The sequence below is a fragment of the Clinocottus analis genome, unplaced genomic scaffold (assembly GCF_023055335.1).
Source record: "Clinocottus analis isolate CAN_PGR_092001 unplaced genomic scaffold, fCliAna1.0.p SCAF_17, whole genome shotgun sequence".
Taxonomy (NCBI): domain Eukaryota; kingdom Metazoa; phylum Chordata; class Actinopteri; order Perciformes; family Cottidae; genus Clinocottus; species Clinocottus analis.
In genome coordinates, this window is record NW_027175898.1 from 11,943,441 (window position 1) to 11,965,985 (window position 22,545).

Here is a 22,545-nt window from a genome sequence, read left to right on the forward strand (position 1 = left end):
TAGGGTGACACTGTTGACGCCGTGTTGTGACACTGTAAATATTTGACAACCAAATAAAATCCCTGAACAATCACAGCGTCACCGATCGATAGCTCAAGATGTCCCTGATTGGCTCATTCAAGGGGTGCAGAAGAATGGATTTTACAGACTGACACTGGGAAAAATGTGACAGCAAGATATGCCGAGTGGCACAGGGTCGGGCACGAAGGAAGGCGACCTGGAAGAACAAATTGAGGAGGTGGACGACCTATTTATTTGACAAAAGGAGAGAAAAGCGGTCCAGCGAAAAAGACGGGTAGACAGATTGGGAAGCCAGAGAGAGAGCGAGAGAGAGAGAGAGAATGAGATGGACAAGCAGACATAACGGACACAACGAGACAGCGTGTCAAAAATCGGGGGAATTTGTGCAACCACGAGTGCAGGAATGCCTGACACCTAATTATAAACGAACGAGAGATGTGTGCTCCACGACGCCAACACGGGGGAGAAACATGGTGAGAAATCCCCTCCCTGGTGTAGGCGATCATATGGACAGGTAGAGACAGGAGAGACAGGAAGACGGAGTAGCAGCAGAGGAGCGTTTCAAAGTTTACTTTTTTTTGGTTTTCTTCCCCCAGATCTTCTGCTTGTGAGGGCCCGGCTGCAGAAAGCAATCCGAGTTGGATTCACACTCACTCACAAGCAGGTACATTCAGACGGAGTCAAACAGAAGGATGGAGACATCGCGGGAGAAGGTGACAAACAGAGAGAAAGTGTGAAACGGCAGAAGAGCAATGTGTGTGTGTGTGTGTGTGTGTGTGTGTGTGTGTGTGTGTGTGTGTGTGTGTGTGTGTGTGTGTGTGTGTGTGCCAGTGCCTGAAATAAGCCTGATGGCAGCTGTCAGCTTCTATCTGATGGAGGGGAAAAGAAGCGCAGGAGGGAGATGTACGGAGAGGAATGCAGAGAGATGACGAGATGACAAGAGAGAGCACCGGTAAGAGTTGGAGAGGCACAGAGTAACACTGAGGGAGGGAGCGAGTGAGATAGGAGAGGAGCCAGAGATAACATCTCTTATTCCACAGGGGCCGCGTCCCGTTCTGGATATGCACGGCAGTCAACGCTGTCAGGGAGATGCGTCGGTGTCTGCGTGCTTACGCAATGGAGTCGTATTACTTTAGCTCGCAGTTAAATCTATCAAAAGGGGAGATGTGGAAAAGCTGACAGCGAACACGTGTAGGGTCATACATATGTATTACACATTAAAATGGAACATTACTATCAACGCGCACACACAGGTCGGTGGATACAAGAGTGGGGAGCGACCACAAATCCGGGAGGGAAGGGGAGAAGGAGCGAGTGGAAGAGTTTGGAAGCTGCCCATTAAGCCGCTTCCCTTCATTTATTGAAGGAGTTCTGCTTCATTACAACTCGAGTCCTTTTTTTTTTGCCCGCATATTATCCCGATCTTAAAAGAAACGATCGGTCAAACAATTTTACGGGCTGTAGCGAAGGCAACAGTTTAGCCAGATTATCTGAAGCACTTAATTTTGAGGTGAAACTGGACGTGAGTGCCACTTGCAACAATTCAGGTAAGTGTGATTAAATCGGGGTTTTTTTTCTTCCCACAATGTGAACACTTGTGTGGAGTAGGACTGCACTATAGATGTCAAAGAAAGACACTATTTCTTTTTTGTTTTATTTCAATTTTAAATGGGTGAAGAGGAGAAGAGATACTTTGATACATTATTTAAAGCATAATTGATGACAAAAGGGAACAGCTATGACTTTTGATCCTCGTGTCTTTGTTCGTCAGACAGTTGTGGCGAGAGAGGACTTCCTTTCCGGCTAAACAAACATGAAGCGTCAGCATCTGCTGCGGATGTGGATCAATGCACTGATTACCAAACTCTCCTTAGAAATTGTGCTTTGTGTCTTTATAATGTACGAGGGATTATCGCTTTATTTCTGAAATGAGATTTGGAATAATTAACATCCTCATTTGGGGGGTGGGGAGGGGTTACAATATGTACTCAAGATGCTAATTAAATGGCCGTTGATCTCCTCACTGCAAACGTTTCTCACTTCAGGAGGTGCAGTGAGACGTACTGAGCCTCAACAAGTTCCTGGACTGATTGTTTTGGTCCCAAGTGAAATTACACGCCGCAATTTCTTATACGGCCCAATAAACTGAAATAAGTGAAAACACTTTGTTTACAAAAAGGCGATTTTTTCGAGTGGTTGAGCTGTAAAATAAATGACCACAGCTGAAAAAGAGACCGATACAAACGAGTGACCCAAGAAATACAGCAATCGGTGTGAAATGTATAAAATGAGTTGGTGCGAAAAGACTGAGCAAATAAATTCAGCCCCGAAAATAAAATGCAGTAGAACATATCTCTTTTTAATGCGGCAAAAACCATGTCCGGTGCTTCACTTCGGCAATACTGATGTCCACTACAGGAATGTAAGAGTGTAAAACAGTTACTTGTGTATGTAAAGAGGGGATAATATTCAGTCCACCATTTTTGTGTGTTGGTATTATATTTAACTTGTAAGCAGATATATAAAGCTGTAACTGACCCCGTATGCCGGAGGCGTCTGTCGTGAAGCTTCAGTAATACTGGCATACGAGTAAGTTCAGCTCAGTTAAAAAAAAAATCCATTAAAGACTGCATTAACATATTTGTTTGCCATTGTAAACACAACAGCAACATATTAAAACCTTTTCAGCGGAGCGTATTAGCAGACAATCGCTAATTTACACATCCACAGAAACATTAGCATTCTTTTGGAGTCGAGTTTCCTGCGACCGTAGGAGTGCAAGTCGAACATTCACTCTGTTTTTAGCTTGGCTTCGTTCTCCGCGAACTCCTGAGGGAAATACCCGGCTCCTTAGCAGCTAATTCCTCCACCATGTTCACCAGCTCGTTGCTCACTTTGTCGGTCTGCTGTCTGGTGCCGAGCGGCATTTCACGAGTGGGTTTATTTTTTTTGTCGCCGCTTGTCGCATCTGTAAACAACACCGATGACAGTCACGCGAGTGAACACAATTAGTGAATTTGCGTGTGAGGAAATGATAACAAGGAGCGGAAACACGCTAAAAGCCTGGAGAGAGCTAAAGGGAACCGCACTCTATCTCTTTTGATAATTGATTTATCTATGGATTATTACTTTGATGAGCTGATGAATAATTTAATAAAATTGCAGTTTTCTTATCAGCTTTTTATCAGTTGTATTACAAAAATAAAATATATATTCATCTGTACACTTTTTTTTTTGGCTCACCACCATAAAACTGGACAGACGAAAATAACTTTGACTTGTGTACTACTAATAATTTCTCATAACTGCAACCTTCAAGTCTAAAACCCGCCTCTGCATTGGGGCTGCACGATGAATCATACAAAGAAAAGCCAATTCAATACCGACTGCCGCACTTTCAAAATCACCTGAGGCTGTAACATTTTTTAATCTTTTATTGAAAGCAAAAATTGTTTCAGGCAGCTTCCTACACAACTAAATGTGGTGCCGTGAGAAATCATCTGGCCAATAAACAAAGACGCATGCGAGAGGAAATCCTTCAGTTCATTAAAACATTTGCAGTCTGGAAACAACACTTTCATTTATACATTGTGTATTATTTCTAAGCACTGAAATTTTAATTTAAAATGTGGGGGAAAAAATCTGTTGAAGCGTGATGCAACTCAAAAGACCAAAAAGAGAGAGATGTTTTAGTGGATAGTGCTCAAACCTTTTCTCTCACCCTGTGGCTTCCAATAGCCTGAAATAACCTCACTGAGCTCTTTAATAAACATATGCAATGTACAATATATTTTAAATTGTTGCACTGCATGACACATTTTGATTCTTTGGCTGTTTTGTGATCTACAACCCACTTTGTATTCCTGCCAAAGTGAAGCCACTGGCAACAGGGTTCCTCCTGTCAAACGTGTGGGGGGAAAGAAGACAGGTAGAAATGTTGAAAGTTTGGATTTAAAATCCAGAATCTGTGCTTTTAGAAAGCTGACAGCCGCCCTCACAAAACTGTGACAAAACTGGGAAACAAAAAGGTATCTTGTTAACATCTAATAGATGAAAAAAAACAAACCTGCATTGTTTTGTTTTTTAATCTACAAAACTGAATATTTGATGTCCCGGAATTAAACGCAGCGTTTCCTTATGATGATAATGCTGTCAAAACGGACGAATAAAAGAGCGGTTTGTGGCTGCGAGTGTGTTGTGAAAGTAGTTGTAAAGGGTATTGTAATGGACCCCTGTGTGCAGTTGTTCACTTGAAGCACTTCAGACAAGGCTCCAAAAGGCCAGAACACCGCATCTGACCTTTACACACACACACACACACACACACACACACACACACACAGAAAAACACACACGCCAAAGGGGTTGACCTCTTTACGCTGATTAACATTCCATTGGGGCAGGAGGGGGGACGAAGAGATACTTTCCCTCACCTTCTTGCCCTCTTGTTTTCCACCGTTTCTGTTTTGCTACATCTCTGCTTTCTTTTTGCCCTCTTTACCTCCAACTGTTCACTCCATCTCACATTCCTCCACAGCCTTTCTGTTCCGTATGCCACACAATTATCCCTCCATTCCAATTTCCTTTAACTTGTAATAAGTTCTTTTTTTTTCCCCCCCATCTTTTTCTACCTCCATCTCCAATTTTCTCCGGCGGTTCATGTGCCTGTTTGTCTATGTGTGTGTATATGTTGCCGAGGCATGTCGTGGCAAGCCCGTTACTCACTCGCAGGCTCACGAGGACTTGACTGACTCACCACTTTGGATCGAGGGTGTAAGTCTCACCGATTTATACAGATGAATACTTAGAAAACTTAAATGCATTGATTTTTTTTATACTTGCATGTATAGACAAATGACACACACACACACTCTGGCAATCGGAAAATACAAAACGAGGTGTTTCATTAACTATTCCACACCTCTTTATTAAGACTTGTGACTCGTCCCCACCCCTGCTCTCTCAGCGCCGTTGGTGGCCGTTGGTGTGCATTGACACTTTTTCCAAAGCCATGAGAATAACGACTGGGGAGCAGGAATGAACTTTAAAACTGAGCTCTCTGGTATAACGAGGCATGTGTCACAATAAGTGATCTTACATCAAAGCATTTTGAGCATTCTGGTAATAAATATCATGAACTGCTTGTTGAGCAGGAGAGGCTAACCTTGGTAGACAATTTACATACATACATGCCCACACACACACACACACACACACAAACAAGGTGAGTCATTACAGAAATCTCCTCTCCTTCAGAGACAAAGTGAACAGCCACAAAAACAGACTGAGGCGAGCGCCGCGCAGAGCGTGACAGACTTTCAGTCTTGACTTATTACTTGAGGGAGAAAAACAAATAAACGACAGAATAATGAAGAGCAAAAGACGGATGAAAAGCAACCTGGCGCACCTGCAAGCAATGCATCTTTACAAGTCAGACATTCGCATATACAAGACCACACAACCACATGTTTGTATAAACCACTCACACAAAGAGAGAGGGAGAGGGGGGGTAAAAAAAACGTGTGCATATCTGTGTGCGTGTGTGTGTTTGTGTGCAGTTGAGTGTGAGCCAGACTCCAGCTGAGAGGGGAAGCAATAGCAATTCCCACTGACCTGAAAACTGGCTCGCCAGCCACCTCAAAATATAGAGGAACGGGGAAAAAGAGGGAGAATGTCAGTGAGCACGAAGGCGATGAAAATACAGAGGGCGAGATTTAGAAGAAGTGAAGAGTGGCCGGCGCGTTGAAAAAACATATTCACACACACACACACACACACACACACACACAGGCCTGTGCACCCCTTTGTACTGCCAGCTCAAGTGAAAAGAATGATGGAAAGGGGATCTAGAAAGACGAAGGATCATGTACACACCCAACAAGACAAAAAAAAAAGTGTGTGTAAGTGTTGAGCGTGACTCTGTATGGGTGTGTAGCTGTGTGGGAGTGTGTCCCCTTTTCGCTTTTGTGACTCCCGAGGTTCCCCGCGGTCAAGAGCGGATCCTCTTTCTCTCACGCGCCCTCTTTTCATACACTCGTTCACCCTCTCTTTTTTTTTTTTTCTTCTTTTTTTAATACACTCACTCCTCGTCCCCTCCCTCTCTTTTAGCGCAGCACTGAATGGCTCTCTCTCTCTGATGAGTGACTGATGAATGAAGTAGCTCTTTGAAGTCAAGAGTCACAGCAAGGCTGGTCAAGCGTGAAGAGATGCCGGACAAAAGACGGCAGAGAGGGAAGGGAGCAAGGAAGGAAGGGAGGAAAGAAAGGGGGAGAAGAAGAAAAAAAAACACACAACAGGGCAGGGTGGGGGTATATTCAACAAGGGAAAACGTCAAACAGTGAACATCCATAAAGTCAGTGAGGGATGGCGGCTGAATGTGTGTGGCAGAAAGAGAGTGTGAGATGGAGAGCGTGGTCTGCATTTGTGCATGGCTGCCTCGGAGTATTTGCATTGTGGTGCTCAACATGCAAAAGGCCAGCGTCACGCAAGTCATGACAGAGTGACATCTTTCTGGAACAGGCATGCTGGACTACAGGGACAGGGCCCGGAGGGCTTCGTGCTTTTATCTGCCTCACATGCTTCTACTCTCCTTGTCGTACAGCTATGGACACACATGACCCGCCAGATTGCTGATGGGATATTGAAACGTTGCTCTAACAGTATCGCATTACAGTCAGTGTTTTGCCTTTTAAAGCACATGGCCCTGGTGGTTTTCTTTGTGCGTTACCCATCTATTAAAAATACAAAATATGTACACGCTTATTATTTATTTTTTTCCAGTCGAGCCAATGGGTTCGATCGGATGTCAGTGCAGATGAGGATTTGTTTTCAACTCTTTTCCCTGCTGGACAAAAACTTTACTCTGGGACCGTTGCCCAGGCCCCACAGGTCACAAAAATAACAAAAATATTTTCCGTCACTGACGTGTTTAAACACTGATGTTTCAGTCTCGAGGCCGTTTGTCATTTTTGACAGATTAGAGCTCGCTATCAGGGCGGCGACAGCGTACGGGCTGGAGGCCTTGGACCAGTCGTGGTCACGGTGCAGCCGGGTTACTGGTGCAGAGCTTCTGCGGGGCTTCCACCCCAGTGAAGCCAGTGCTTGCAGGATCAGGGAAATCCTACGTTCAGAGAGCCTTGCCGACTTCTGTTCACTTCTCTGGGAGAAATGTTCCCAGACTTTAATACCTTGGCTGAAGGGGTGCTGGGACTTCTGGTCTAAAATCCTCCTTAAGCTTTGTGTGGTGTTGAAATGAAAAGTGACACTGTCATTTTCCCATGTTCATTTTTTTCCATGCCCTTACACTTTATCTAAATGTTATTAAATATGTCTTATAATGTAAAAAAAAAAAAAAAAATTAAATGGAGGGTCATAAAAGACAGAATCTTTACGATCATCAAAATGACGGACAACGCAATCCCTGCCAGGCACACCTTGCTTCACATTGACACGTTCACCTCTGAAAGCTGCTCGGTGCGTATTAAAAGGCTCCTCGGTGGTGGGGCGACATTTGTTGGGAACTTTTGAGTTTCCACCAATAATTTCTAGGCTATCTGGGAATGAAACCAGCCTCTGCGCCTGTTTGCTGCAGAGAATATCAAATTCAGATGGCAGCAGCGTCAGCTATGCAGCCATACAGAGGGTTGTTTTGATAGTCATTGTTTTGGTTTGATTTGTCCAGTAATTAGAAACGGAGATACCCGGCCAAGTCGAAATTTGACAACAAGCACAACCCAAAGACTAAATGATTCAAATATCTCTGACGGTTAATCACCAGTGTGGTAGCTGATGATTACCGAGCCATTCATTAAAAAAAAAATAAAGACACATTAGCAGCAATTGGGCGCTTTGGGAGGTGTGAATTGTTGGAACAGTTCTGTCTTCAATCACTGGAAAGACATCACAGGCTGAGTTTAGCTCAGGGTGAAAATGAAGTGTTGTCCAGCGAGTTGAACCTGGCTTACCTTTTGCTGGACCACATATGTCATTTGGTGAGACACTGTGGCAGCTAATCAAATACACGCACTGGTATATTTCTTGGTCAGTTTTCTTTGCCATGCCCTATTTATTTCGCGCAATCATTACAACCAAAAAAAAAAAGAGTGCTGCCCTGAGTATTATACAGTGAATTGGTCTGTGAAAAGCCTTTAACCCCATGGATCTATCACTCAAAGTGGACTTTCTGGATTGTATTTCATGTACATGAAACAACACCCACCCACCAGCCAACGCAGGGCTGTTCCAGTCTAACCCCCAGCTCAGACAGACTTTCAAAGAGCCAGCCGCTCATGAATCTGAAGCAAATGGACCAATTTAACGCAGAGCATAACGTTTGCATACTCCGACTGGCCGGCTACGTTCTTCCATTGCAATACTTTCGGCCCTATGTTACTGGTGTGCGACAAAGTAGTAAATGTCCCTTCCTACACAGTAGTTAGGAGTATAGTTTTCTATATTCAAGACCCGTTCGGTTGTCAAAGTTATATCCTATGAAACTGGAATACCTCTTCGATCAGATTGTACTCAATGTTGTAGTTTGAAGAAGTTAAGTGAGGTAGAAGACCAGCTGTTTATACCGGATGAGACGAGGGTGTCGGGCTGGCTCAAGAGCAGTTCAGCTGTGATAAAGACAGTGTGACCATGAGGACACAAAAATTATAATAAAGTTAGCAGACTGACTAAAAATATCTGGCTTGGTTTGACATCTATGAGTGGTTGATTTATTTAGATTTTTTTATTGTTTTTTTTTTGCAAGGAAAGAGCACAATTAAAAGTAATTGCACCTGTGTTAGCTAGAATTTGCATCTGTTGTCCCTGCAGGTAGACAGAAAACCACCACCGAAAAACAGCAAATACATTACATAAAACTGCACAGTACATAAAAGTGATGAATGTGTACAAGCCTTGCTTTTCAATGAGTATATACTATAACATAAAGAAGCTTTAAAAAAATGTAAGACACTACTCTGACTACTGAAAATAGTCAGCCTCAGCGGGATTGGGTTTTCCTTTCATATTTAACTCTAAACAGCCAAACTATGTGCTTGTAAGGACAACCCAAGGCGTTATCTGAAATATTGATATACTTTGTCTCATTTTCATGTACCAGTCTTCAGAATGTCTCAACAGTGTACTTTGCATGCGTAGGTGCTTCTGAAAGTGATCTAATAGATGTCTCTGTATGTATTTGATGGTGCAACATGAACCATAAAGCAGGTGGAGGTAAAAAAAATAAAAATCTACGTATTCTTTGACAGACATCACAAGGCTGTCTGCAGACATATTACACACTGTGATGACTCATCTGGTGATTTTACTGCTGCACGACTACTTCCTAAACTTCTCTTTTCTGGTTTCACAGCAGACTCTCAGCTATTCCCCTTTCAATTTGGCAATCACCCCAAGACCACCGGATTTCCCCATCCGCGTGCACGAGGATAAAAAAAAAAAAGCAGTCGCAGGCAAAAAAATAAATAAACGAGGGCATCTCCATTGTTGAGTTCTCCAGGGCGGGAGAGGGAACACTACACTCATCCTGTGTTTATCTCAATCTCACATCAGATCAGATCACTGCCAGATAAAAGCACTTCCTGACACATCACTTCCTCTCTCTGGAGGAAGCTGACACGCACTGGGAACCCAACACGACAGGGTGGTGGCAGGGAGGTTGAAGAAATGAAACTTTTTTTGACAGAGCTAAAAAAGGTAGAATCAGTAAAGAGTAAAAAAAAAAGAAAGAAAAACGTATAGAGGCGGGGTTATAAAAAAAATGACATAATCATGGCCCAGATCCACAGTGCTGCGTGGGGTGACGGAGGTAGAGCAATGAGAGACAAAGAGGTGAAGAGACACTAAAAATAGTATAACTGGTTTTGCTTCAACACCGATCTTTATTCAGCGGGGTGGCACTTACTCGCTCCCGAAATCGCTCTTTACTGTTGTTACAGGGGACGCCTACTTCTTTACTCTTACGTTTGACTCACCAACGGACTGTGACGGCATTTTCTAAAGTTCAAATCCCAATAACAGACTATTAATTACATTATTAAACATATTCATCGTTATTAATGCCTTGACAAGATTTGAAGAAAACTTTTGTGAAAATACAGTTGCCAACTGTCTGTCAACTGTCTGTGTTTCGCCAGCTGAAGCCAATTATCATTAATTCCATGAATGGACCAAACAACAAAATCTAAATGCACAGCAGCTGTCTGGTTAATAAGTTCCTTGCACGCTTAAGTCTGTACTATTCATGCCCCCCTTAAAAAAAAAAACACCAATCGGTATCACAGAGAGCCAAAGTACAACTGCAACTTCTAGCTTTTGTTCCAGAAGAAGGGAAAACCTCATTCAAAAACACATTTCATTACGACGCTTAAAACTAAACATCGAGCCCGGCTGGGACCGAGGCTTTGTTCCCTCCAGATGTTCAGCTGAGGAAGGCAACGAATGATGTGTAACTACACTGCTGCGCTGGCTACAGAAGTTAGGAGAACAGACAAGATGTCATGAGTTCTGGAGAGTCTCGACAGAGTAAAAGTCTGTGTCTTTCTGCTGTTTAACTATGTTGCTTTTTTCAAGTTAACAGAATGATTAAGTAAGGTCCGTCTGATTAATGACTTCCACCAACAAGTCATGATACAGTTTATATCTACATCTGTCCAAAATGTCATCACTGCATCTGTGACGAATGTAAAAAAATCTTCTTCAGAATAGAACAGACGCCCATATGTACGGACGACCTGAAAACACGAAGCCTCAAGCCACAGCCTTTGCACAGAAATAACCCTGAAACAAGCTCAAACACAAGCTCGTCAGGAGTACTAGACTATGCCTCTATTTTACCTGATGCTTTTTGTGTACGAGTATGTTTGGTTCTGCTGGGTACAAGCTTATCTTATTTAACACTATGTGGTTTATCAATAAGGCCGAGAATTGAATTACGGAAAAAGTTTCACAATTTAAATCACAAAACCAATATTGGTCAAAGAAAACAAATCATATATTTTCCTCATAATTGAGCCGCGAGTGTGAAAAGAGACAAATCAGGACCACAAGGTTACACACACACACACACAAGCCATACATTCACACACACAACAAACACCCGGACACATGCAACCCCTGCATGAATGCACAAATGAAGGCCAGAGACACACACACACACACACACACACACACACAGACACAGACACACACACACACACACACACACACACACACAAAAACCCGGGTGATCTACAGCTCTGCCCTGAAGCAAAGCAGACAAACCAAGTGTAGCAGAACGAAGAATCTGTTTTGCCTTGGCTCTGTCTTTCCATGAATGGCATCAGCACTTTAGCTCTTCTGGTGGGACGCTCACATGCACAGACGCACACACATGCACACAGACAAAAGACACTTAAGTGTTAGAATGGCATGACGGGCAGAAAAATAGAGGGTGAGGCGTGGAAGGATGCAGGCACAACGCTATCATTCTTTCTCTTATTGGGGATTTTGTCAAAGTTAGCCTACTGTGTGTGTGAGTGTGTGTGTGTGTGTGTTCCCAAATACGAGACAGCCCCAATCAGTTAAAACTCCTCCCCCTAATTCAAAGAGGCATTGCGGGATTTGCATTTTTCCCACAATTCAATTAACACGCCTGTCAGCGTCTCCTCTCCGTTCACATGCCTCTGTTGGCCATCTCTCGCTCACACAAACACAAACATGCTCCCACGGACACACACACACAGGCTTTGTAAATAGATGCATTTATTCATAAACACACGGATGCAGAAAATGTATGCATTTGTTGGTTTGTTTACAAATAAACGAGAGTGGGGCGCTCGGATAGAGAGACGAGGAGAAGCTCCCGGGTCGCATCCTGTCTGGACTTGTCACATTCAGGGACATGAAAAGACAGCGCTGTTAATGGATGCAGAGAGCAGTCCTTGGGGATGTCTCTCTCTCTTTTTGTCTCTGTCCTTCTCCATCTCAGAGGAAGGGAAAGCAGGGAGGAGACAGGGAGTGCAAAGAAAGAATAGGGCACTATTGAGGGAGGGGGGGGGGGGGGGGGGATGTTAAAGGAAAGACAGACATTCAGGGCCCGTATGCAGCAAGAGACCACACGATGCAGACAAGGCCAAACCAGATTTAGAAACCAGGAACTAGGATCAGCCGCAGACGCACCGACTTTGCCGCGGGGTCGGCTAATGACTTCAGCTCGCCTCTTGTCTGATTAATAGCCTGTAATCCTATTCTCATGGATAGCGTACCATAGCATTCCTCTGCACCACTCATTAACCACTATAGAAAAGCCCACTAATCACTAGCTCGCTTTTACCTAGCAAGGCTAACGCTAGGCTAGGCTAATCAATAGAGAGTAATCCTGTTGGCGGAGCTGCTGTAGCGTAGCGCTCCTCATTACCCGCCATAGAAATGTGCGCTAATCATTCCCCGCACGGCTATTTGTCCACAGGGCCGCAGAATCACTTCGGTGGTGGCCGGGGCGAGGCTGACGTTTGACGGTCGGCGGCGGAGGGTGGAAGAGACAGAGTGACGCACAGAGTCACAGAGGCCGTGTAATGATTAAGAAACACGTCACTCTTGCTTTTCCTTCGTCTGTGTTGAGGATACAGCCAGATCGGATCTGGAAGGCCTCTGCTCAATGTCAGCGTCATTCAAGTTTTATCAATCAATGTAAAAACCCTCCGCGAACCACAATGGCTAATCAAAAATGAAGGCTTGCAGGCAGAGCGAAGATAACCCTACACAGACTACCAATGGAGACTGTAGCCAGCGATTAGGCAGATCCGCCTCCCCGTCCTGTCTTTTCTGTGCACTGAGGTGAAACAGCTGGGGCAGATCAATGGTGGCAACAGCCTTAACTCGCCTTGACCGTATGGGTTTGCATTCTTGTCAGTTTAATGTGGACTCGAGGATCGTCCAAAACAACACAAGAATCCATACCACACTCCGAAAAGCAGCAATTTGCACTAACAGTTTGGCCTCAATCGAGCCGTTTTGCATCCCTGATCAACTCCAGCCACAGTTGTCTGCTGTAAAATGGCTGTGGACTGTCGGTATGGCATGGAATCAAACTAAAAGCTGTGTGCGAGTGTGGCCAGGGGCCCAAAAGAGGTCCTTGTATCCCGTTGAGCTAAAGTCTCTCAACTTTGAATTGTGATGCTGGGTTAGACGTTACGCCGACCCGAGGCTGAACCGGAGTTGAACTCTTGTATTCGAGGTGAAGCAGCGTTGTAGCTGAGAGAGGGCTGTCAACACTCACCTCAAGCTACCGAAGAGCACATAGGGGCCATATCTCACTTCCTTTATGTGTGAGTTTGCGTGTGAGTTGTCAACCCTTTCACTACATCGTGAAGAGCAGAGCGCTAAACTTGAAGAGCGAGCTGCTGAACGGCATTGGGTAAAAAACACATTTTTTTTTTGTGTTGCTTTTCTTAAAACAACATAGAAAGCGAAGATACAATCTAAAGGGTTGCGGGATGATTAAAACATGCAAAGGTAGCAAATGTTTTTCCGACTTTTAAAGTATTTTTACTTGTGAATTGTTGAATAACATTTAGCGCATCTGACATCAAAAACTACTAAAATAAAACAGTATGAGACGGACCAATTAAGTATTGGTGGAACTGGTGACAACTTGAACACATGTATGACCTGAAACAAGGCGCTGCAAGTAGACATTGCTTTGTTTGAGGGGTCATAAGCCCAAAAGAAAGATTTTTAAAAAAAGTTTTAAATGTCAAATACTAATGATTAATGCCAATTTCTAGAGCCCAAATAACATCTACAGTCAAAAAGCTAAAAATAATTTACATTATAATAGTAAAGAGTCTGGAAACAGCATTTTTTTTTACATTTTACATTTTACACCGTTTACTGAAAAGTCTATTAATCTACTAATGGTACTAACACTTACTGTGAACACTTATGAATTCAGAAAAGCATTGTTGGTACAAAATGTTCTTAAATGCTTTCATCCGGATGCCAATTCCTCCAACACTAACTTCACCTCAATAGATACAGCGAGGTGTTAGGTCACTCGCGGTAAAACCAATTAGAGCCTGGTTTCATCTAAGACGAGGAGGCGAGTCCCATAAGTGAAGGCGATGAGTCGAGTAAGCAGGCCGGGACTAACTGGCTGGAGGGATGTGGGAATCTTTGCTGGGATTGGGAATGCAGGAAGCGGCGCATCGCGGATGCAGGATGAGCGGACGTAACCCGCTTTGGAGCGCCTGGCCGCCAGCACTTAAACCCGGCTAATCTGATTGGATTAACACCAACCTGCCTGACTCCACATGGACGTGCGCATGCATTCATATAGACATGGACGGAGGACACGGAGACACACTGTATATGCCAATCAGCCGGGAATGCCTCTGCAGCTTCCTGGAGTTCATCTGGATTCTGGGGCGAGCTGGCTGGCTGATGGCATCATGCTGAGCTAACACATGCATGCGCATCCGCTCTCACGCCAATCACACACACACGCACACACACACACACACACACACACACACACACACACACACACACACACACACACACACACACAGAAAGCCATCTTAGTGAGCGCAGTGATTTGTGCTGTGAATCTGAAACAGACCTATTGAAAGAAGAGTAATGCCCAGTGCTTGACAACCGTGCTAATTGACTAGCCCCCTCCCCAGTAATGAAACTAAACGTTTTCACCCTTCCATCTTCTATCTTTTCAATCATTCCCTGACAGCTCTCCTCTAGCCCCACATTCAGCCCATCCTCTTCCTCATATCACTCTTCATCACCTCCATCTCCTTCCCTCACGCTTTCTTTTCTTGGCCCTGCCCCCCCACCCCTCAATACTCATACATGTAATCATTCATTAGAACCAAGGCAGTTGTCCATTAGGCAAAGCAGCCATTTTGGAAATTGCAGCAAATCTTCCATGAAAAGACATTTCCTCTAATGCGGTAGTCACGCTCGGAGGGAGAGGGAGAGGAAGATGGCAAAGGAGCGAAAGAAAGACGAGTGGGCAGAGATGGAGAGAAGAGAAAAGAGGAGAGGGAGGAAAGTGAAGGAGAAAGATAGAGAGTGAGCCCCCCGGCCATAAAGCCACCAAGCGGAAAGCAAGCCTGCTGTTTGATTATAGAGTGACACCATCATGGAGAGAAGGAGGGAGGGATGGATGGAAAGAGAGGGAGGGAAAGTGTTTTAGAGGCAAGCAGAAGGGATGAAGAGGAGGCGGGAGGGAGAGAGATGGAGAGAAAAAACAGCGAGTGATTTGAGAGGGCCGAGATAGAGGCAGTAAAATTAGCCCCATCACTTCACTTACTAAGACGCTCTATGACACACTCGGATTAAAAACATACACATGGTCATGAGATGTGCGCACAAACACACATGCATGGCACAGATGGTGTCCCCCATCTGAAAGTGTGGCTCTAATTTGAGTAAAGTGGTAGATACCTCCTTTACCAATTAGAATCCCCACATCTAAGGCCTTGAATTGGGGGCTGTGACGGTTTGCCTCACACACTCATTAGTGTGTGTGTGTGAGTGTGTGTGTCTCATGGGATCGCTAAGGAACATTAAAACTGATAAAAAAAAAGGGGTAAAGAAATGACAAATCTACTCCGAGTGGCGTGCTGCAGAGTATATGGGACTTCTTTTCTCCCACAATGCCACTGTTCATCTCCATCTCATCTCATCACCGATCAAAGACAGACCTGTCTCTCCTATTACGAACCATTCATCTCGCTGCCGCTCGCTGGCGCTTAATGCGCCTCCCTCCAAAGCCGACACATTTGTCACCAGACCAAACTGAGCGTAATCCATCGTAGCTTTTAGTTGTTTTTTTTTCCCCACAATGTATGATATACTGAAATTGAAAAAGAAAATATATTCCATTCAATTCACTTAATGTCTTGAAAATGGTTTTATGCTCTCTTGAAGAAGAAACATTTTAATCGAAACTGTGCACAGTGATAGATACAGACCCATCTGTAGAATCAATAAATAATACCGCCATGACAACAGGGGCTGGAAAATGTTACACTAACGATATAAAATAGTTAGATGGTGGCTTTGGACATCCACAGATGTCGTTTGAAGAAGATCACATAAATGTCAGACTGGCTGACCTGGTCATTTAAATGGCAATTTTTAGGCTTACACAGGAATTATACTTGGCAAAAAATAGATAAAAACACAAGTAGAGCTGAAATGAGACGATTTGGGTTAGTTGATCTTCAAATGTTAAATTGCAGAATTTCAGTCATCAGTTAATAGTAATTTAATTTGGCATTCTTTGCTTCCAGGTTCTCAAATGTGAATATCATTCGTTGGTGTTCCATGATAATGCATTTAATATATAAATGTCCTTTGCAGTGTTAAAATATGTCAACATATGCTCTGCAAATTTGCAAAGTGCAACTATTTTCCAGCATTCCTTTGGCGCCGTGGTTTTCCATTAACGGGAAAAATGTTTGTTGCAGGCCAAAATATTGGCCCGTGGATTTGTTTCCATAATCAAATGAAAGCAGAAATCAATATGACGGTAACTGTCAATTACGACTCGACTAAGAACTCTGGTAATTATGTGCTTGAATCCAGCTGATGAAAGTGGTCCCAAATCACATTTTTTTTTATCTTTGCAGCATTTAAAACATTTGTGCAAAATTCACTTAACAGCTGGATGAGAACGCCGCTGCGGAGAGATGCTGGATCCCAACACTTCCTGCTGCTGCATAGCCAGAGATGTCTGGATAGAGGCCGTCTCCTCCTTTCCATTTCTCACAGTTATCAACACACACACAAACCACTTCCTCCACAAAGCTCGCTAATACAAGGTGTGTCAGACGCGTATAAGCACCGACTGGAGCTCCAGACTCCACCCCCTGAGAATACGCACAGCTGATCGCAAAGCTATGCATACGACACTGCGCCAAGAAATCCCTCACCATCATTCTGTAAACACAGATGATCTTTTTTTTTCCTCCACCCTTTCTCTGGCCTCTTCACCACACTGCCCTCAAAACAAATGTCCCTAAACAAGCATTACCACAGTGATGCAAGAGAGACAAACACAGGGGCTTAAAATGTACACAGGCCGAAGCACATGGAGAGAAAAGCAGGCCATGAGAAAGAAAATAGGAAGAAAGACAGGAAGGGAAACGGAGAGTGTGCGATTCCAGTTATTCTTCAAAGCTGCTCATTGCAGCGATTCACTTCTCTTTCCTGTGGAAGTGGAGCTGTGTGTGTGTAATATGGTGCAGCGTTGTTTTTCTTCAGGGTGCTATTAAGCGTGTAGTCCCTTGTTTCTCCTGTCAGGAGTGATAGGATAGTCGATTATACCAGAGGCAAGGGATCCTCTGCCATGCATGCATACCTAGACCTCTCATCTACTCTGGCTTCCCGTCTCATTCTGTTCCCCCGGCCCCTTCAGGTGCACACAAACACAGGCATACACACACAAAAAAAATACACACCCATACAATTTTAGGCTTTGAAACAGTGCTCACAAAAGTGATGAAAGGCCGTTTATCCTGCTTCCACTGTGATATCTCGGCTCGCCGTGCAGAATGGCCGGACACGTTATCACCTCTGACCAGGGGAAACCACGGGAATCAGGACAGACGCCAGCAGCAAATACCAGCGCTGCTGTGTTTGTGTGTGCGTGAGTGCGTGTGTGTGTGTGTGTGTGTGTCCCAGCAGTAATAATCACCCGGATTAGAGCGGAGCCAAACCCCCGCAGGGTTCCCCTCTCCCCCCTACCGACCCAGCCCTGCCCAGCCTGCAGTTGTGATCCCCAGTTTGAGCAGCTATGGGAAACAGAGCAGCCGGTCTGACATCCCCAATGCGCCTGGCCGCCAGACAGGCAGGCAGAGAGGTGAAAAAAACACTGCTTTCTTTTGATACATTCCCACATATTTCTAACCCCCCATTTGTACTATTGATCACTCACAGCCAAAGTAAAATATAAAACAAGCTCCAGCAATACAAAGAGCCATAACACATTCAACAAGCATACCCCTTTGACCACAAGGGTGCAGTGAAATGGAAGCTGATACAGCCGTCAATATGTCTGGGTGAGGGATGCAAGATGTTGGCAACAACAATGGGGAGGCGCGGAGAAGAAATGGGTTAGCCTATAACTTAATAATAATGCACATTGTGTCGGGAAACCTCACAGTCAACGCAAGAGGTTATTACTGTGGAGACGATGCCGAGATGTATGACACTCCACCATGCTTGATATATAGTCAGCCGAACCTCAGAGTGTTATTCAGTGGAAATGCAGGGCACCCTGATATTATTAGCACCCATCAACAATTGACAGAGGCACTGTTGAGCCTCTGTGGCATCTGTGACAGAGCGGCGTTGAAATGCCGATAAACGGTTTGTCTCTCAGCATCCATTATCAACCCACCATCTCAGGAAGACGCACACCATGCTTGACATTCTTCTTATACTTTGAACCATGACAAACTTCACCCCATACTGTGAGGAGAAGGACCTTTGATTTAAGATAAGACAAGAACAACAACAACCAGGCACTTCCATTAAGATCCTGTGGGAACTTTAATGCGTTTGTGGTATTCAGTTATGATGTTATTATAACAGCATTGTATTGCCTTCTCATATGCTTTATCTTCTCTGGTATCATTAAGACATTGAAATGTCGTAAAATGGACCAAAGATAGTTGCTCACGTTAACTTTGCATATACTGTGATAATAAATGCTTTACATTGTACTATTAAATTAGGCCTATTATTAACGTTGTCTTTCCAGATGGGAAAAACACTGCATTAAAGGCTGTATGAATGCAGACTGGTTGAGAGTAGATAGAAAGGTTAATCATTTCATGAAGTTCGATTTAATTTAGTTCAATTTAATTAGATCATCTTTATTTGATCCTATAGAGACACAATTATCGGTCGTGCCAATTTACAGTGACCTTATTATCTCTTCAGGTGGATTTCCCATTATGTGGCATCGATGCAAAACTCGTATGAAAAGACACAAGATAACAGAAATGTAGTTTTAAAAGTTTTTTTTAAAAAAGAAAGACAAAAAAAGTGATATTGTAGACTACTAAATGTTGTTATTTCCTAAACGTCACACTTTGAAATTCTTCATCATCTACAATTAAGAAATCAAACATCTCAGAGGTTGTTTTTTGTTTTTTTTACCTTAGATTTTTCTGTTTGTTCTCCTTCTTGTTGAGGACCCCCGGCACACAGTTGGTGAGCTCGGTCCAGTCGGCGTGCAAGCCGCAGCTCCAGCCGGTGGAGAACCGGGAGAAGAGCCAGGTCTCCTTGCGGTTCGGCCGGTAGCAGGTACACTTCTTCTGGCCCGGTCTGCAGTCGCAGGGGACCTCCAGACGGACATTCTGGACCAGGTGCCTCCCGAAGGTAGTCCCCCCGGTCTTCTGGATGTGCAAAAACACGATCACGTCCTCTCCTTTGATTTGGAAATCGATCGTCCTCTCCAGGTCCCTGACGGGGAAGTAGTATTTCTTAACGTAGTGGGGGTCCGGTGTCGGGAAGATGTCCCCCTCGTCTTCTTCCGTGAAATAACCGTGCGGGGAGCCGAAATTGATCACCCCGGGAGCCACGTACTGATAGAGAATCAGCATAAAACACACGGATCCGACGACGATCAACAAGAATTTGCTGCTCCTCTCGACCATGTTCCTTCCAAGTGCGGTTCCTACAGTACGCTACCATTTCCCAGTCAAGCCGACAGCAGGGAGCGGGGCGCTCGGCTTCTGCATGCTCGCTCTCCCCCGCCAAGAAGGACTCGTTTTTCGGGGCTCAGGAGTGACTCATTCCGCTTCGAGACGACCGGCGAAGTTGGCTCATCGTTCACGGAGACCGCTCAACACCGTGAAAGACGCATTGTAACTCGCTGAAAGCCCCCCCGCTGCCGACCCTCCCCCGTTTACTTTACTTTGGTTTCCAGTCTACACAACAGGCACACACTGCATCACCGTGGAGCTATGTACCCAGGATGCAGCGCGATGAATTCTACCTTTTCAACGTCTCTCTCTCTCTCTCTCTCTCTCTCTCTCTCTCTCTCTCTCTCTCTCTCTCTCTCTCTCTCTCTCTCTCTCTCTCTCTCTCTCTCTCTCTCTCTCTCTCTCTCTCTCTCTCTCTCTCTCTCTCTCTCTCTCTCTCTCTCTCTCTCTCTCTCTCTCTCTCTCTCTCTCTCTCTCTCTCTCTCTCTCTCTTGCTCTGAAAACCTAGTGAAAACGGTCGCTTTAATTTATTGGTTGACACGTAACGACCGCGTCATCCAACAGTAGCCAATAGCTCATCGCCTTGCAGAGATAGATTACAACACATTCCTCTTTACAAAAACTAAACGTTGATTCATAAGCGACGAACCCCAATTTACACACCTGTTTTGCTGCTGTACAGCCATTACTTAATCTAGTAGTTTATGGTGGATTATTTTTTAGCAAACTTGTAATAGATATGTTGCCATTTAACTGACGTTACATCGTCAGTTTTCTAAATAATAGGGTTCTTAGCTACTTATGCTCATATAACATAAAATTTGAGCAAGTCACAAAGATTAATTTCAGTGGTTCAGATTAGCTCTGTACTACTTTGCAGATAAAGTTAGAAGCTTAACCTATCTTTAGTTAATCAAGTAAAATACAGAATCTTATTTTGGTGCGTGGTATTTATAATGACAAACACCAACCTCTACGTCATACTAAGTTTATTGTTTTATATAAATATAAAAACAGTTAGAGTAAGTTAGAGTTTAGGCAACAACACAATATATATATATATATATATATATATATATATATATATATATATATATATATATATATATGTATATATATATATATATATATATATATATATATATATATATATATATATATATATATATATGTGTGTGTGTGTGTGTGTGTGTGTGTGTGTGTGTGTGTGTGTGTGTGTGTGTGTTCGAAAGATCAATAACAAAGCCCAACCCAAGCATGACCTATTATTTACAATCTGCATTTTTAGAGTTCGTAGACTTCCAAAGCAAGCTGTCTTATTGCATGTTTTGGCCGAAACATGCACATTTTTTGGTATGCAAGAATATATCAGTCCATTTAGCATGATGTGGTTTTTATGCACGCTACATTGACTATTCATGTGTTGCTCTGTTTTGCTTCATAAGCAAAACAAAAGTTAGAAATAACTTCAAAAAGATTATGAAATTCCCAAGAAATTTTTTTCTTAACCTGTATAGGGGCCTGTTGTACACAAACACAGACATAAATGTATGTCAAAATAGGAATGAATAAAAAGTCATTTTAATGCACACAAAATAGTGGAAGTCTCTCATCAAAGTCTGTTTGGAACTGGAAATGTATAGAATTAAGAGTGAAAGTAACCCAATAAAAGGTATTTTATTTAGCTCTTGTGAAATCAATGAATTATTCCCCTTTGAACACAATTTATTCAAGACATCTAAATTGCAAAATAGGAGCCAACACAAATGTAGAAAGCAGTTTGCGTATTGCAGAGCTCCAAACCGAACAGAAAGCTCAAGTGTCCGTCAACCATGAGACCAACCAACGCTGCCTGTTGGTTCACGCTGCTTCTCGCGGTGCTGCCGCTGGTGGTCAGCACTGAGACCTACTGGTGCTGCTGCTGCTGCTGCTGCTGCTGCTGCTGCTGCTGCTGCTGCTATAATGCGGCCCAACAACTCGTCAGGAAAATGTATGTTATTCCCAAGGGCGATTACTGTCGAACATATTCTCACTAATCACATCTACTTGTGGAAGAGCGAAACATTCCACTGCAGGATTTTGTTCAGATAAGACAGGCTCCACCAAAGCTGACAGTGTGCTTTCAAAAAAATGTGTCTCCACCAGTGCCCCTGTGGTTTGGCTGCAATTTCCCAAGCATTTGTTATTGCGAATGTTTATTGTGGTAATAGGGGAGAGCAAAATGACTGGCTGTGCGTACTGTTAGTATGCCACCAGGTCTGATTCCCATGTTTCCTAAATGAAGCTCAATCAGTAAGATCAGCCCAATCAGCAGGCCCGGGGGTGTGAAAGCACCAGTTGGTTGTGGTTCATGGCAAATGAGGTTAGGAAGGGATGAGGGTATATTTTCACTTTGAGTGGTTTGGGTTGATGATGTGTGATGTGTGTTGTGTCAGGCTGTAATTGCCCGTGTGTTTATCCACAGTTTCAACTGCCATGATTTCCCAGTTGGATGTGATCTGTTCTCAACCTGTCCCCTCTCATAACTTATCTCAGGTGATATTTCCCCTCTTGTCCTTTTAAAGACATCCAATATAAATGGCTTTGATAATGGTCATACATTTACTAATGCATACACGATCATTGTTTGTGCTTTCTATTTGGTAACAAAGCAGTTATAAATCCATTAGTAAATTAGTCACTTTCACACATTCACACATTGTGTTATTAAATGGATGGAAGAACATTTTCACAACCTGGCAACCCAAAAGTTGTTCTAATTAATGACTTAATAATAAGTGAATGATTTATAAGCCGCTAATAA

At 43.6% G+C, this 22,545-nt stretch overlaps 1 protein-coding gene across 1 annotated transcript in view; it reads right to left on the minus strand.

The window, feature by feature from the left end:
* Positions 1-19,998, minus strand: part of hs6st1a (heparan sulfate 6-O-sulfotransferase 1a) — a 50,607-nt gene extending 30,609 nt beyond the window's left edge. Inside the window, exon 1 of the mRNA XM_068581175.1 lies at positions 19,195-19,998. Within this exon, the coding sequence (XP_068437276.1) occupies positions 19,195-19,694 (500 nt within the window). The 5' untranslated portion in view covers positions 19,695-19,998. The remainder of the gene's footprint in view (positions 1-19,194) is intronic.
* Positions 19,999-22,545: the final 2,547 nt, after the last annotated feature.